Genomic DNA, 18657 nt, shown 5'->3' on the forward strand with positions numbered 1-18657 from the left:
GGTGGAAGCCCTTGGTCTCCCCACCCCTCCAAACCTTTCACTGCCTTCCTTCAGCATATAGAGCCTGAAACGCGTGGCTATGGGAAAGGGGGGGAAGGTCCCTTTCAAGGGCGTTTGTATATAACCAAATGTGCCAATCTGCTTTTGTTCAGCCATGAGAACTGAATAGGAGTGTTTCTAGAAAAAGTCTCTTGTGCTCACGGTTAGCTTTTCAATAGGCTTTCTGCTAATAGATTTTTAATATGTGAGCTGCAAATGGTGAAATACAAGTTTGAAAATTTTATTGATTTGAAAAATTGCCCAGAAAAGACTGTCTGCCATATAGCATTGGCTATTGATGGTAGCATTGGCTACCATTTTACCATTTCCTTCTCTAATGCTGACTTTTAAATAAAAGTATCCTCATACATTATACATGTGACAAGACAAATCATCAGAGCTTTGATTTTAATTACTTAAAATAATGCCCTGTCTTCTTTTTCCACAGACATTTTAAAACACATTTCTATGTCTGTTCTTTTCTCTGGTTATTTAAAAGCTCATTTACAAACCACATGTCTTTATTAAAAAATGTTCATTATGGGACCAGGTTAGTAAGGAAAAAAAAAGTAAAAAAAGACCTTTGACTACCATGTTTTTGTTAAAGGGGTTTTAATTTAAGATCTGAATAGTGTGAAGTCTTGGGTTGTTGTTTTTCATGCATTGTGCTGGATCCTCAGGATGAAAATTCTGAAGATTCTGAAAACTGTGAATAACTTAATAAAGCTACAAAAGAAAAAAGAACTTGCCAGAGCCTGTGGTCCTCTTAATAGCAATGGTGTTAATGCATGTAGAGCCATGCACTGCCATCATCTTCAGTCTACTGCAAGTGTGTGAAAGTGTTGCCATCCAAATACCAAAACCATGACTGAGAGGGGAATCCCTCACCTAGCAAGTCTTTGCACCAGCCTGTGGGCTGGGGTAGTCTCTTTGTGTACCAGGTCTGTGGGACACAGACCTGTCTGCACCAGTCCAAGTCCCACCAACCCTAAACACTCATTGGAGAGAAGGCCAGGCTGACTGGGTTCGAGAGAATGCGGGCAATAGGATAGCATCTGTGTTTCAAGATCTGCTTCTGCTTTGCAAATGCTTTGATTTTATTGCTGTCCTATATTTCATTACCACCTGTGTCATCCTCAAGCTGGCATCCTTTTTCTCACCGTGTAAGGAAGAGTTGCTGCCACTTAGGAGATAGGCAGTGTTGTCGTCACTTGTGCAATTTGGCCATCAGAGGGTAAATTAAGCCTTGAGAACATCTCCCAGATGTTCATAGAGGCTGAGCCTTTAGTTCCAAAATGTTAATTCTTCACACATAAAAGACTATCACAGTGTAGATCATTGTGAGTGGACTTTCTGTGCTCCTGGTAGAGCTGACGGGAAAGCTGAACCTTACATGAGACAAAAGTCAAGCAAAGGCTTGTGAGGAGAAGGAAAGGAAAGGCAACCAGAAACAAAAGATTGCCTTGGAAATAGATGAGGAATTAAAATATAAGTACCCAAATATCTGAAGCAGCCATTACAAGAAGAATAAATAAATGAAGGAGATAAAGGCTTTATTGGTGAACAGTATGAAAGTAAAATAAACTGAGATAAACCACATCCTTACATTTTCTGAATCCTCATACTTGGAAAAAACAATAATATTGATTTTCAGCAGCTATTACTGTACCTGTCTCTGCTTACCATTCCATCTTTAATTCAACAGATTTTAGACATGATAAAATAAAAGGGCTAGAAAAAGAAATGTAAAAAAGGAAAGAAAAGAGAAAAAGGTAGCAATCTTCCCAGTGAACTCAGCAGTGCTCCTATCACTACTCCAGTCAGAGATGTGCTGTTGCATTACTTCCATGACAATGCAGTACTGCCTGTTGGTAGAAGCTGGCACGAGGCACTGCAGGAAGATGTCCTGCTCCCATGAGTGTCAGTGGGAGCTCTGCTCCCAGCATCATTGGAGCCAGGTGTTTGCCCCCAGGCTCTGCTGCAGTGCTGACATTGATTTGCTGTGCTGTAAGTTGTAAGTCATGTAAATAATAGGACGACTGATTCTTTACAGCATTTTTATGGCATTTGGAATTGCTGGAAAAAAGAACTGAGATCTTGGAAAGTTCATTTCGTGTTCAGAAAAAAAGCAGGACACGTGCAGTATAGGGAACACACTTATGTCATATACACACCTGTGTGCATATATATGGCTTTGCTGTCAGCTGCTGCTAGCAAACTCTTGCTGGTTTACATTTGTAAAAAGTTTGTTTTGCTTACTGATGTCTTATAATATTGCTTTGTGTTATCTCCAGGAAGACCCCAGACTGGTATTTGATACTTGAAACTAAGACATAGCGGTGGCTGTGGCTGAACAGTGCCCATTATCCTGAAGAGATTTGCTGCAGATCATTGTAACAATCACAAGAAGTGGTGGGTCACTGGCCTTGAAATGAGGTTGCCAAACAGTAGATTGTATAAACACTGCAAATAAAAGGAAGGAAACAGGAATCATTTAGTCTGAATCACAGTCTGCTAGCTCCACTCAAACTAGGTGTTAGTCCAGCTGATCTCAATAGAAATAGTTGTGAAGTATTTTGCCTGCATCCATTTTGCTTGTACAGCTCTGGCACTTGCTGTGGTGTGGAACTTTTGGTGTTCGGTTTGCTAGTGACAAATCTGACAGTTCTGTCATTGCACAGAGCTCTGCGGAAGGTGTTGTAAGAGGCTGTCAGACAGCCAGGAGAATGTTCTGTTAGAAAGGGAAAATGTGTGCATAAAAAATGCACGGCTTTGTATACTGGAAGAATATTGAGAGTATTTACATCCAAGGTATAAGACCACCCCTAAGTCAACATGGTCAAATGAGAAAATGTTCCGCTTCAGCTCCCTCATTTGTTTCTCCTCTGCACTTTTTCTTGTGGTGGCATGAGAAGCAATGCAATGAACCAGATCAGAGAATTGATTTGCGTTAAAAGTGTTTATTTCCCTGCTGGATTTGTTTTAATTTAGATCAGATGCAACTTTGATTCAAAAACGTTCTTAAAAGGAAAGGGCAGCGATGGGATGGGAAGAGATCAGGAGTGATTATTCTGGTAAGAAAGTCAACTGAAAGAGTGTGCAGGTAATATGGCACCCACTGGATTGTCCACACAATAAAGAGAAGCTTCTGTAAATAATTATTTCAGCTAAGCAACAGTGCAAATATAGTCATGTGAATAATTCAGACTAGTAGTTGTGATATGGCAGAGCATCATTTACTCTGATGAAACTTTTAGATAACTCTTCAAATACACAGATTTTAACTAAGTATAGTAAAAGTAACAGTGCAATTAGGATGAAAGAAAACCCTTGGCATGGTTGAATATACATTTGGCTATTTCCTTTACCAAGCTAAAACCAATTAAGGAATACCAAGTTTATATCAAATTCATCTGCTATTGTACCTCACAGAAAATAACACTGTGCATAATGCCCTCCTTGTGAAATTAATACATCCATAGCAGCAGCCTGCTCTATCAGGAATAATTAGCCTGTTTGAGAGCACCCCCCATGATTAAAATAGCTTCCAGCTCCAGACCTAGCTCACTCACCTGTACCTGGGGCTCTCAGCACTGGGTAATGTAGCATGTGTATTTCCTGCTCCAAATGCAGCACACATTTCTGGATACTCAGGCTCACAGCGAAATGCATTTGCAGTGGGTGCTGTCAGAGCTGTTAAATGGTTAAATCTTCAGACCTGTGCTATGGAATTGAGTTGGGGTAAATTAACACCAGCAGAAGTTATTTAGCATGTATCTTGTCATGAGTGAAATCAGGCTGACCGGAATTCATTTCTACTCTCAGCAGCCTCACTGAAGTTGTACTGGATGTTTTGATGAAAATGAGTTTTACAATTGATTTGTATATTATGATCTATGCTGTGTGTTACACTCCTCTTGGTCAGGGGTCCAATTGGCTGTGTGGCCTATGGCCTCCTTTATGGCTTTAGACCTGTATTTTGAGTCTGTCTATATTCAGGTGTCTTTTGAATTCCTTTCTGATGTTGACAAGGTGTAGTGGGCCAGTAAGTGAAGTATTCTGTGCTTTGTAGACCCTCTCCTCTCATATCAGTAGTTGTAAGTTAGGAATAACTTCACTGAATTCTGAGGGATGAAGGGACAAACTGAGAATTAAAAGGAAGTTGTGCCTACTTTTTCTGAAATAAATGAATGTGTCACGTTAGGGGAAAGAAAAAAAAATCTAAATTTTGGCATTGTTGTATCAAATAGTTGTAAAAATAAGCAAAACGCAGAGTTGCAAAAAATATTATGGAACTAAGAGAGACCCCAGTACTTTTTCCTAGACTTGGTCACTTCTAACACATAACTTTTCTGAAGTTAACTGTGCTGTCCTTCATCAAAAACAAGATAAACAGTACGTGATAGACAAATAGGTAATGACAAAAAACAGAACAAACACTGTAGTAGTCTTCTTCATAAATTGCAATAAAACCTGTTGTGTATTGTCTTCAGCATTTGAACAAGATAAATAGTGTCTGCAGAACTCATATAATCTATTTGAATTAGTGCAGCACAAACAAGTAATAACTCACAAAGTAAAATCATGCTAATGCAATCTGTGGGCATGGGAGGAAGAGGAATTCTATTCAAGCCTCTTTTAATTGCTCCTGCTGGCTCCTGCGCTATAAAATATTCCTTTAGATATTTAAGCTGTAAATTATATGAGTTAAGTACAGTATATGATTGACACGTTGGAATGTTCTTGTAACTTATCCTGCTAATTATTACTTACCAGACTGAGTCTTCAATGCCAAGCGAAGAGCCATGAATCAGCTTTGAAAGTACATGGGTAATTTCACCTAGGGAGCTTTGTGAATTTGATACACAAGAAAAGCACAGCACCAGAATCGTTGTACCTAAAATAAAATGTCAGGTACTTGTCAGATTAATTCAGCACTGTGTTTGTTTGATCTGATCTTTGATCTTTACTTTCTTTTTGACCTTAATTGTTTGCTCTGCCCTGCTCCCTCTGCTGGAGTCTTGGATAAACTGAATGGCAAAATTGTTTCCTGAAAAGATTAATCATGCACGTACTGTTTGCTTTACAAATGTTCTGCAGTCTAGATTTAAGCAAGCCTTTGATGGCTGTTTATATGACAGAATTGCCTACCACATTCAGGAATAAAGCATGCTGGTTAAAATGAGGTTGGTACAGAGCTGCTTTGGTGATAATCAATTTTACTTTCTATGATATTAGAAGAATCCAGTGACAGGTGTCAGGAAGTTCAGATTCTGACCACAGAGTTTCATCAGTTCTGTTAGTTTGTGTTGAATCCAGACACGGCCTATCAACATGATTTGCCAGGATCTGTTACTCAGCATTCACCAGCAACAGAGAAGAGGTGCAAACAGAGCACTCCTGACCTTCCCTTTGATGCTTCCCTAAGTTCAAGCCCTCTATGGGATCCTTCCCATAGGTATCTATTTAAAATTGAAGAGGTTCCATAATCTTTAAGCAAAATGCACTGCTGGAAGTCATACCACTGGTGTGCAGAAGAAAGGGAAGCTAAGTGCCGAGGGTCAGAGGAAAAACTGGCCCCATACATTAGCACAAAGCTCATGGAGGGGTGCCAACACACACACTGTCACCGCAAGCTCTGTTCCGATATGATCTGGAAGATTTTTCTGAATAAAATGTTTGCTGCTTCAAATGTAAACCATGTGGTGGAAATTCACATCTTAATCATAGTTTCACAATGGAGGTCTTCAAAGATCCACAGGTGCAATTAGCAGCTCGTTTTGAGAAGAAATGTCATACTTTAACTGCTAGAAAGTGCTAGGGCTCCTCCCTGTGCTTCCATCCATGCGTGTGTTAAACATGGAAACACATGCATACCAGTTTGCAAGTTGGTTTTGGAAGACTGTGTAATCCAGAACCATCAGACTGAAAATATGGTCATGGTCTTGTGTAGCCATTTTGTGAAGCTGTTGACAGCTCATGCATCCCCATTTGGAAGAGTACTATGGGAATGCTTTGGGGCACATTGGGGATCTAATGGAAAGGGCACTGCACAAATCATCTTGGTGGCATACAACTGCATTTGTCTGACAGCACATCACTTCACCATTAGATGTCTTAGTTGCCCTTCTGTAAAGCAATGATAATTATTCACCTATTTATATATGGAGACCCTTGAATGAAGAAGTACTAAGGAATATATTTTAAGAAATGGAAACTACTAGTGCGGTGTTTGCAAGATTTATCTGCTTTTAGTAACTACAGCGGATAGAGTTGTTTTTAGTCTACATAGAGAAGCAATTGTGGCAACAGACAGACAGCAAGCACTTAATAGCTAGCATATTCCTCCATCAAACAGCAGAGCTGGTAAAGTGTTCTGCCAACAGTGAAACCAAGTACACTGCAGTAAGAAAGATAGGCATAGCGAGGGAAAAGAGATAGTAATTCTCACTCCTTTTCATTTTGTATTGAATCACTACTTATATGATAGTGTCCAATTTAGCTGTAAATGGATTAAGGAAATGGCCTAACTTTAGAAGCTGTTCTCAGCTGGTAGGAACTTGATATATTCAGTCTATTGTCAGTATTTTTATGTGAGTGCTTTCTCTTTCAAAGATTGCCATAAAAATAATTATTAATACATCTTGTTGGGGCAAGGCGGGCCTAGAGAAAAGCATAACTAGCAATCATAATAGTAAGGCTTGATCATTTTTTAAAAATTAAACTGCAGCTGTTAAAAAATTATAGACTACAAAATTCATTGTCTTTCATCCTGGATTATTATATTAGCCCTGTGATGGGTAGAGAAGTTTGTACCACTTAGTATAATAGAAGTGTAACCTAGTAATAGATGAATAGGTTGGTGGGAGCCAATAGAAACCTCGCCTATGTCCGAAGATGGATTTTTGTTCTCCTTTAAAGAGCAGAAGAACAATGTGTAAAACTGATTCCAAGGTGAATAGTCCCTGAAACATCTCTTGTAATAATAGCTAATAACAGGTTAGTAACTTGGCCTCCAGACCCTACTGTTATATGTTAACAACTAGTTCACTTAACTTGTTTTACTGGCTTTGGAGAGTTTACTGTGAACTACTCACTTTAAGATGATAACTCCATATTTTTTTCCAGCTTATGTATGTGTGGACAACAAAACTGGGTGGGGGAAAAGACCTGTGTATTTACCCTTCTGAGCTCTGTTTTGCAAATGCTCGTAGTTTGTTCATAGCATCACCAAGAAAAGAAAAAAAAAATAAAAGAAAAAGATGTGGGTTGCAGATTGCAGTATTTTCTGTTCTTCAAAAAAATAATCTGCTGCAGAAGCACCTGACAGTTAAATGACAGGTAGGATTCCTTTCTCAAGTCACCAGAGACACAGCTGATGATTGATTGGTATGAGGTATAATTAAGATATCATTATAATGAGCCATGTTGCCAATGCAGTCATTGAAGTGAATCTTTTTATCTTTTGAAAAGATGGAATTATCAATTGCTGGTATGTTGCTTTTAGAATCAGCAGTTGGAAATAGGCTGCTGGAATACTAATGGGAAAAGTGACAGTATGTTCATTTGACTATTCAAAATAACCTACTGTCTTTCTAGCACAGTTCTTAAGCTCCTGCTAAGCTTAATTTTCACATATGTTGATCTGATACTATTGATATACAATAGGGGCATTTTAAAACTCAGCATGCACTTTAAACGGTGTAGTTCCTTACCAGCATCAGTGTAGTTTTCAGGTATTTTGATGGTGGAATAAGGAAAGTTTGTGTCCATCAACTCATACAGATTTTTCAATACGTTAATAATTTTAAGTTTTTCATCACAGTTGCTTGTAAGACTACTGAGTTGGATAAGAATTCTTTGCAGTTTCAACTGTTTCACTTCTTCTGAGTATGTATGCACAAGCACACACGGCAAATTGGGAAATGGATCTGATACAGAAACAGAATAGTTCCACTGGGAATGGTTAAGAGACTTAGTACCTTGATTTTAGTATTTTCTCAACATTACAGTGCAAACCCCAATGTACAAGCCATGTTTAATCTCCTTCTGTTTACTAGTAAGAGCAAATTACTGATTTTGACAGGCTAGCTCAAATGGAGCTGAAAGGAGAAATGAGAAAATCTATTTGATGTGCTTTTTGAAAAGAACTCATTGCATTTGAAGGGCACCTTTTATAGTCATAATCTGTAAGCCTCCAATTTACCAGCTTGCTTTTCCTGGTGGCTAGCTGTGCTTGATCTATCTAGTGGCCATAAACCTCATCGTAGATAGGTCTTTTTGGCAGTATGGTCCAAAGGCTGGCAAGTGAGCTGAAAACCTCCTTTCTTTGTCTTTGGAACACTATGAAGAATTTCTGCTCAGCAGCCAAGACTTTATGGTGTGATCCTCACATGAGATATGATTGGTCGCATTGCATTAGTTCTTTGTGCTTGTCTCGCTTCTCTTAGCATCACTTCAGAAGTAGCTTCAGAGCATGAGACTTCTAAGTCCCGTAGTTCCTTCAGCAAATGAAATGGGATGAAATGCATCCATGGTGATTCTGACCCAAAAGAGTACTCTGAATCTAGGAACTATAAGTGCAGATAAATGACTGCAGTGCCAGTGCAAGTGATGTAAGGTTTTTATGGGTGAAATAATATCATCTAATCAGTCAGTTGGTAAGTTGGGAAAAGCAGAGGTTTTTTATTCTTGTGTTTGAAAGTTTATAAGTATTTCCAGCTGTACCAGCATAATCAGAAGATATTACCTCTCCCTGTAGTAGTCTTTCTGAGATTCTGAAACCATTAAAGATGCAATAATAACACACTGACAGCACGAACTGCAGCAGTATATTAGTTAGCAGTGTGTAAAAATTAGCTTGGAAAGGCATTACTGATAAAATCTGGAAATAATTTTTGTTTGTAAGAAAAATGTTAAAAATATACATGCTTATACAGAAACATGATGTCTGCTCTGAAAGTAATGCCTCCTATTTTATTATGTTGGCCCCTGACATCAGAGGTAAATATTAGTGGTATGGAAATACAGGTTGAATCTTCCCACTGATATCCCACTACATGTTGTGCTGTGTGACAGAAGGCAGCAGAGGGGCAGTCTGACACAATAGTATATGATATGGATGTGCATATGAAGCGATGGCGTGTCACTGAAATCCTCTTTGCAGAAATAATTGACCCCATTGATATTCATCAATGCTTGATGAACTTGTCTGGAGACCAAGCAGTAGGTATGAGTGGTGCTTTGTGTAAATCCACCTATAGGATTTAAAGATGCTTTTAATTAAATTGTGTATTGTTCTTCTGATTTTGCATCAAAGTGTGTAATCAAAGTGGTCTTTTGTTCTGATCCTCTACAGATAATAGAGTGAGTCTGGTCTTCAGACTGCATATGAAAGGTGTTATCAAGTGTAGATCAGGAGTTAAGAGATATGGGGTCCTGGGGATATCAGACAAGTCCGGCTTACTACTAATATAAATTAATGTACTATAAAAATAAACTTCATATTTTCCTGATCAGTCATCCTGAACACTGATTAATGCTGTTTGTAGAGTGCCCTATATACTTGCCAGTTTGAAGAAGAATCACTCTCACCTTCCATTATCTCTGGCTCTTTGAATCTAAAATGTGTTTTGGTACGTTTACAAAAAACCATTAGAACAAACGTTGAAATCCCTTTATGAAAAACAGGTTAAAATGCTATTGTTGTCTTCATACTCAGTAATATATGATTCACTGAGCGAGTTTTGCTTTTGCCGAATAAATCCGTGTATTTGTTCCTCTGCCAGAAGAAATCCTTTGAGCATTTATCAAAACGAAAGGCTAATAACCTGCTAAACTGTATGGAAGAATTAGGTGATAAAGTACTACGGTAAAGAATAGATTTTGTAAGTACATTTCTGAAATTATAATTTTGAAGTGGATGCAGAGAGACCTCACCCAATAGTGATTTGATAACTGTTGTGAAGTATTAACACATTTCCTTTATTTCTTAAACTCAACATGAAGTATTTCTAAATTACATGTTTTTAGATTCAGTAAAAGATCAAACATCAAAATTAACAATGCTGACTAAAAATATGTATTCTATAATATGAAACAGTCTGTGAATAATAGAAAGTGGATGGAATAGGAATAGGAATAGGAATAGGAACAGGAACAGGAACAGGAATAGGAATAGGAATAGGAATAGGAATAGGAATAGGGATAGGAATAGGAATAGGAATAGGAATAGGAATAGGAATAGGAATAGGAATGGGAATGGGAGTAGGAATAGGTGTAGGAATTAGTATGCCTACCCACAAAAGTACAGATAACTTATCTACCTTATGAGCTCTCAACAGCTGGAAGAAATAAAGTTATTCAAATACTATCCAAGGCCACTAGAACCTGTAAGTGTGCTTTCAAGTATATACATTTATACTGTTTTATTAAAATGATCACATAACATTGCATAAAATATGCCATCCTCTGATATTTTTATTTTAACAGCATCTATAGTAATTTTGACATAGTTGTGTAAGTTTTATCTTCCATGTAGAATTTTATTATGCAGTCTCTTTGCAGTTTTTATTCCTAACGTAATTCAATTGTAATGATAGTATTGGGCATGGGGAAGACAATGGAAAAAAATTGAGGAACACCTACAGAATAAGCACTTATTGTATGAAATGTAGCCTGAACCATAGCCTGAATGAGCTCTGACAGAGCTGATATGGCCGGTTGTTTCCTGTGCCAGGAACTACTGTGGAACCCCACCAGGAAGTGTGCTACAGAGAAGGATCACATTACACCCTTGTTTTATGGTTCATTTCATTTATTTAATGCAATTTGAGAACCTGCAAAAAAAGAGCATTCTAGAAGGGGGATGTTTATTTTTTGAAAATATGTCCTTTCTTTAACACAAGGGAATTGGGTTTTGGGGACGCCTAATGTGACACAGGGAAAATCAGTAGGCTCATACAGCAAGTTGTACAGCAAAAGCACACAAATAGTTTGCACCTGTGCAACTTTGCTTGTCTGCTTTAGTAAACCTATGGTATGCTACAGTGCAACGACAATGAATATCAGAGTAGCTTTCCTTTATTACTCCAAATAAATTTTAATATAGTACAGCGGTTTATTAAAATTATGTAGCCTAGAAGGGTTGTTTAGTATTCTAGCTGATTTATGGAGAGTGATAAAACATTCCAAATTTTTTGGAAATAAGGAACATGCTATAGCTTGTATTGCTTTGACAAAGCCTATTTCATACAAAAGCAGAATGTTTAAAGTGCTAACTAGATAATGATTCATCAGTTCTGGCAGAGGAACTAATTTTTGTTAAGGTATTACTTAAAAATGTGTGGAATGAACAGCTGGATACCACAGTTGTGACATGCCATATTAAGTCTCTGTCTGTTTTCCCCTACAGTGATCTCAGTATGAACAACATTACTAAGCTGCCCTCGAACCCCGTGCACAATCTCCGCTTCCTGGAAGAGCTGTAAGTATCATTGTATCCTTGATGGGCATGGTCAGCGCTAGACACATTCCTGTGTTTGTCTCTCGTACTTACTGTGGGAACCAGATAAAACAGTGCAGGAAAGCTGTCAGCCTGACACTTTTGGCACATGCGGAAACACTTAGTTGGAAAAAAAAAAAATAGATTGCTTGTGATTCTGGAAGTGAACTTATAAAAGAGTTACCGAGAGGCTACAACTTCGCTAGGCAGGGACAGAGCCAAACAAATTAAAATTTTCAAACAAGGGCTGTTTAAAATAACTGGATTGCTTTTTGGAAATAGTTAAGCAGCAGGATATTAAAAGTTTGAATACTGGCTCATGTTTATTAAAATCGCAAGTAAAGCTATAATCAAAACCAAATCTTGCTGCTTCGTTCTGCCTGTGTCAAGGACAATTGAGTCCACATTTCGTAGTATCAAGGCTTCTTGTCCCAATCACTTTTAATTACTGTTTCCTTACTCTTAAGTTTAGCATCCCTGAAGGCTGACTGTAAAATGCTGAATCCTACACAGCGCTTAGTTAGGCTATCTAGTACATTCACTGAGGGGGAAAAGCACACTGCAAAAACCAGCTGACCAAACACTACATCAAAAGAGGAATGCTGGTTTGAAGTGATGGTGACTAACCAAAAGTGAAATGTATTGTGCATTCTTGAGACCTGGATTTAGCAATGACCCTAGTTACAATGACCCAAGCTTAAAAGAAAATTTAGGTTCCTGAGGAGTGACTGAGACTCTGTAAATGATGCACCAGAGCTCTTGTGGGAAAAAGCTGGCACCTACATCTGCATCTGCATGAATACCTCTAAAAGTTGATTAAAAGGCATCAACCCCTCCTATGAATCGTGCTTTATAAGCTTCTAAAACAAAAGGCCTTTTTTTTAATAGCGAGTTTAGCTACTAACACACCATAAAACCTACATAAGAAATGCAAAGTCATGATTGTGCACTTCTTGCAAAGCCACGGTATATTTTAAGCTGTGAAATGTGCACAGTCCTCTGCAATTTAAATCACCTTTGGTTGTGTATTGCACTGATGACTTCTGGTGTCCTTGCTAACACTCATTAGAATTCGGACACCTGGTATTTGCTATTGGCTTCTATGAAGGCAAAAAAAAAAGAAAGAAAAAAAAAAAAAGATAACCATTTTGTTGATGCTGAGTTTGAACAATGCTTTTTTTTTTGTTGTTGTTGTTCTGTTTCCTTTTCATCTTATATATTTTTGTCTCAATTTTATTACTGGTAGTATTTACATTTACAAAACATTATTTCTTTAAATTCTGTCTTTTCCTTTGCTTTCTTCCTCAATTTGGTATTTATTGCTCCTGGTGCACGTTTCAACTAAAGCAGGCACATAACAAGGAAAGATGTCAAACAACAAGTGTTACAATTTCATGTGCACATGAAGGGAATCGTGCCGCAAAGACTTTGTGGGTGTTTTTTATGTTCATGTTTGCTCGCTCCTTCTCAAGGAGAAAAAATCAAAAGTTTGGGCTTTTCCTGGAATGGAGTTTTCATGCATCAAGCCAAGTTACCTTCCCTCTCAAAATTAAATGACCCAAATAGTGAGACTTATATCAATGCTTGAGAGACTATTCAGCAATCATTTCTCTGGTCAAGAAATATGGAAGTATTTAGAAGTGTTATTCTTGTTCTGGACCCTTATGTTCCACCTTAAATATGAAACCACGGTCCCTGTAACCCTTTCTTCCAAATTGTGTAATTTCAGTTTCTCATCACTGATAGCACCAGGAAAATATTTCATTGCTACATCTTGCTTTCCATGCACACAGTCCACTCTCCATTTGTTTCACACAGTCCAGTCATTCTGATGTTGCTTTATAACAACCATCAAATTTATATTCACTTTTCAAGTAAGTGTAGACAAATGAACCCTTTGAAGATGTGAGGTAACTGATTACCTCTTCTTAAGGCAAATTCAAGCTCATTATGCTGGGAGCGTCTTTGGTGTTCAGAGCCGTGTATAATACAGTTCAGTCTAGAATTACTTAGAAAGAAGTGTAGACAATGGAAGAGGAGCTGGATATTAAGTTCTGAAGCAGGCAGTAAGAGCCACTGTAGTTTCCATGCTCCTTTTATACTCATTTCTGAGTACTGATTGCATGTATTAAAATTATTTCAGCCATCCAAGCATTGCCATTGTCTCCATGAGATTAAAATGCATCTTTAAAATGCCTATCCACTCTTTGAAACACAGCAACAGCAGGAGCTTAAAAATGCAATTTCTAGGGCTTTTTAACATTGAAAAATGTATTCATAATCCCTTTATCATAGTCCCGGTTCAAAAATCTGATAAAGGTTAACGATTGATCAACTATGATTTAGCTTAAATGCTACATGCTTGATGTGTGGTTTGGCAATACTAGGATCTCATTACCCTCAAAGAACTGGTCAGGTCTGCTCTACTAATTCTGACCTCCTAAGCTGACTGATCCACTGCTCCTGCCGAGGTTCAACACCTTTGCAAGCAGCATTTTTGAGGTCCTGATGACTGTGCCTGGTATTCATCTTTCACCAAAGCCTTTGATCACTGAAATGCAACAACATACTGAAACTGTGCCATATTTTTGAGGTGCCTTTTCCTCCAAAAATTTTGGAAAATATTGTGGTACACAGAATTGTTTTAGCTCCTGAAAAGCTTAGTTTTGAGCAATATTTTTTCTTGCAAAATCATTTCAAAATGATTTTTTTTCCAGGACTTTGAGACCCATCATCACTTTTTCTTAAAATGCACATGATGGAACTCCCACCAAGAAAAAAAATCTATGCTTCAGCTGCTAGATTATCAGCAAGTTGCTCTGCATGGACTTGTACAACACCTTTAAGTAGAGTTCTTCATTATAAATTCAAAATAACTGCAGATATTTATCAGTATTACTGAACCCAAGACTTAATCCTCTGTGGAGTCTTTCTAGATGTATGTCATTCTACAATATATTTAGCACACTTGTATTAATAAAGCAGTGAGTTAGAGCAATGAATTTTAAAAAGAACTTTTTAGAAAGTGTAAAGAATTACCTACATTAGGACTTTTTAAGATAACAACATCTGAACGTAGGCATATCTTTTTGAGATCACTAACACTTCAAAGCAGTGCCTGAAAGTGTTTTATTTTATAAATTGACATATCTGTGAAGAGAGAGGAAGAAAGCCAATAATCATTTAAAGTGATATGATTCAGATCTAGCTTCAAACATCTCCAGCTAGTTATCCCCACACATGAATGGATACATACATATATGCATATATATTTATGCACACAACCATGCACACATGTATATGAGACTTTTATTTCAGTTTAAAACACAGGAACTCTCTACAGAAGATCAAATCTCCAAGTGATTCTTATAGTACCTTGCTGTTTTTCTGCAGCTCAGAATAAATGTTTTAGCAAAATGGTAACAAAATCAAAAACAAAAACAGGACTGTTTTATTACATTTATTTGACCTACAGAGTAAGACAGATTCACAAAATCAAGTGATGAAGACACCTTCAATTAATTGCATACTACATACAGGTACAAGAAAGCATACCAAAACCCCTGACCACGTTGTTTTCACATTGCCCACAGTATTACTGTATCAGTTATTCAAGCAGAAGTGACTTTAGTCATGCATTTTAATACTATACTACAGGCAGGATTACAGATACAGTGAAAAACTGGTAACAAATGTGAAACTCACTATCACATTTATTATGTGGAACTTCCTTTGGACTGCAGAAGTGGTTAAAAGACCACTCTATGAATGAAAACGTAATTATGAATGACCGGGAATGACCCATCATCATCTGTTCTTACATATTATTTTGCTTTTACTTCCCTTTCTGTTTGCTCTGTTTTCCTACAAAGAGGTTTTCAAAGCTGTTGGTGGGAGTCAGGTGTTATTTTCTCTGCCAGCTTTAGAGTGGTGGGACTGAGCTCTTCAGTCATTTAAGTCTTTGAAAACTGAGAGCATGGCTTCTGGGGTTGTGTACCATCCTTCTTTTTGTGTTGGTACAAACACTTAGGGGCTAGCACCAAAAACTAGTTCTACAGTTTTTACTATTATATAAGCTAGCAGTAAACATTACAGAGCTGCAGCTAGAGTTCAAAACATTTGGGGGAAAGTGAGGAAATCTCTTAATCTACTTGAACACGCTTTGGACAGGATGCTGAAAGTCTTTCCCAAAGATGAATCTGTTTAGTCTTGGAAACCTCTGAAGAAAGAAAAGTAAAAATACCTACAACAGACGTGCACAGCAAAAGTAAAACTAGTTATTATCTAGTGTCTCAGACTGTCTTTCTAATGTCAGCTAAACAATAGTTTTATGGGTTTTGCATGCCAGGTTTTATAGCTGCTGTTCCTGATGGAAATCAGCTTATGCCACCTCCATCAGTGAATGTTTCAAGGACTTTGTTGATAACTCAGAGTTGTGGCTTCATGCCTTTGTAAGGAGGCACTGGAAGTCCTGACAGAGGGAAGTACACCGTTCATGTGGAAATTGACTGTGCGCTAGTAAAAACAGTGGGAAGATATTGATCAAGTTAATCAATTGGAAGCAATTGTAATAATTTTCATGCCTAGCTTTTACACAGTTGCTTTGATTTACTATGAAAAAAGAAAAAAAAAGATCAGAATGCAGAAGCTTCCTAATGTACAAGATGACAGCCCTGGTGCTTTTGGAGCTGTCGCTGCCTTTGTCTCTGTCCCTTTGATGCCACCAAGCTGAAGCACAACAAAGAACTTCCCTGTGGCTGGGTCATCCTGGCACCCCCCCCCCCTTGCTCTGTTATCAGTGATGACAAGATGAGGAACAAAAAGAAGAAAAACAATAGTGCAAATGCCTTACTAAATTAGAGCAGCTTGCATTGCTTGTAGAACGGATTGTGCTGACAATTATTCTTGAAATGTTAACACAAATTTCAGAGAGCAGCCTTGACAGTGCTGTGCATGTGTGGTGTGAAGGGGCAGTAGGGAAGAAGGTGAGGGGAACAAGATGATAAAGAGAAGTGAAAATAGGGAGACTTGTGCAAGTAAGAACAATAAAGGTTCTATGTTGATAGCCAAGAAACTCTATCAGTGCTGCTGCATTGCTCTTACTGAATGCAAGATAAAGCGAATTTTCAGCTTGTAACTTGCAAGTACTGATTAGAACTTGTAATTTATTACCAGCAGTATTCAGTAGGAACTGGTTTATGCTATCAAATAGTCACAGGAAGAGCTTTTTGTGTTTTGCGATTGATACAGATAGTAAAATTATACTTAATTAACTTAGATGAAGCTATGCTTTATTAAATGTGTTATATTTATATAGATCCTGAGGCAGGGTTTTAATTTAAGTCTTACACATTCTGCATGTACTGCAGCAGCAAGTATGCAGAAATTACTTTTTGTCAGTGGAAAATCAGCCTGTTTGTTCACTGCTTTGTTTCAGTGCAGTGCACAGTTCTGATACACACTTCCATTTTTCACTTGCTTAGGATTATAGGCACTGAATTCAGCCTGTATTACACTTATGTCTCTTTAAGCTCACAAACACAATTCTTAAGTTTGGGTCTGTTTGTTGTTGTTTTTATTATTTCCAAACAGGAGTAATTTCTCCTTAGTTCTTTAGCATTGCTTCATTGTACTACTTGGATATAAGCTGTAACAACAAAATTTGGAACTGCACAATTTGTGTCCTTTGCCAAGGACACAGGAAGGACAAAACAGTGAGGAGAGTTTGTTACTGATTGTTGATTGTGGTGCTTCATTTCACAGTGCAAATCAACCAATTCCTGTTATCAATGATGATAATTTATCCCAGCGACACTGGCGCTATGGGGATGAAACCAAAATCAGTATCAGAAGTGTAAGCAACGCTTTGAAGGCTAAAACTAGGCCTTGTTGTTTCATCTTGCTGCAAAACTGTAACACAGAGGAAGGAAATTTAACAAATTTAAGACTACTCTGAGACCAGTGGTTTGGTGACAGCATTCTTCAAAAGTGGAAGTGAAATTCTCTCTCTTACTGCAAGTAACTTTGGAATCTGATCCTGTGAATCAACACAGGATTTCCTGGCTAATATTGGCACGTACCCTAAGAGTTCACTGTGCTGTAAGTCAGAGGGCAGGTACCTGGCCATGTGGTAAAAGGACACTGCTGGAGCCCTCTGGTAGGACACTGGCCTCTGCCATGCTGAGAGCGAAGCAGCTTGTTCCTAGCACAGGCCATAGGCAGCCGCATTAATGGAGCAGTCGGTTGTCCTTAGAAATTGTAGGGTCACAATACTGAATTGTGCAAGGAGCAGATAGAATCTTCCCCTTTTATAAGTGGAAAGAGAAATAGTAAGTCTTAGACCACATCCTTAACTGACAGCAATCTAAGATCTCTGTTATGAAAGCCAGCTCAAGATCAAATACACACTGATTTCATTCCAACTGCTTAAGGTCAGTTGGAGTTATTCCAGTTTACACCCTCTGAGAATTTGGCACACACGTTTTATAAGGCAATTAGGCCCTAAAGCAGGGGCACACTGTGTTGTGTTCGAATTTCCAACAAAATTGTAAGTAGCAATAAATGTAATATACAGCACAATTATGATTTGCACACTTCCCTCCTCCTTTCTTAAGGAAAGCATCTTTATGTTTTCTTCTTTGATCTCTCTGATCATCAGATTTTTTTACTATATCATTTGACCCACTTTTTATATTACTGTGATTACAGTTTTAATTAACATGACAGATTGAAATATAAAAAGGTAATTAAAATACACAATAACATTTAAATTCTTAGTCTAACAAAGTCCACAAAAACATTCTGAAAAATATAAGCTGATATCATCCATTAATTAATTAATAATTAACACAGTAATTACCCACCAATTATTTCATAAATTTCTGTTGCATTGGCCCAAGAATAGTCATTAATACATATCAAACTCTTATTTCAAATTTTAATTCACTTTGTGTAAGTTCTTGATGAGTATCCAGCTTGTCAGAACTATTTTAATGAGTAAAAATACTTTGTTTTATCTACATATAGATTAATATGGAAACTGAGGAAAGCTATTACAGTAGAAATATATTATATATTGACTGTACATTCATATAAACTAAAGGTGTATACAGTGT

General features: G+C 37.6%; 1 protein-coding gene and 1 long non-coding RNA gene across 3 annotated transcripts in view; one reads left to right on the forward strand and one right to left on the reverse strand.

Annotated features, from left to right (window-relative positions):
- Positions 1–18657, forward strand: part of LGR5 (leucine rich repeat containing G protein-coupled receptor 5) — a 78778-nt gene that overhangs the window by 18441 nt on the left and 41680 nt on the right. For both annotated transcript variants that reach the window (XM_015855892.2, XM_085536875.1), the window contains exon 2: positions 11453–11524. In XM_015855892.2, the coding sequence (XP_015711378.2) occupies positions 11453–11524 (72 nt within the window). The remainder of the gene's footprint in view (positions 1–11452; positions 11525–18657) is intronic.
- LOC107310343 (uncharacterized) lies at positions 1576–4978 on the reverse strand. The gene is made up of 3 exons (XR_001553564.3): positions 4813–4978; positions 3612–3762; positions 1576–2502 (listed from the first exon to the last, which is right to left on the reverse strand). It is a non-coding gene; the product is annotated as an uncharacterized LOC107310343 (long non-coding RNA).

This window comes from Coturnix japonica, chromosome 1 (genome assembly GCF_054131305.1).
Source record: "Coturnix japonica strain WE chromosome 1, WE-NBRP24, whole genome shotgun sequence".
Lineage (NCBI taxonomy): Eukaryota > Metazoa > Chordata > Aves > Galliformes > Phasianidae > Coturnix > Coturnix japonica.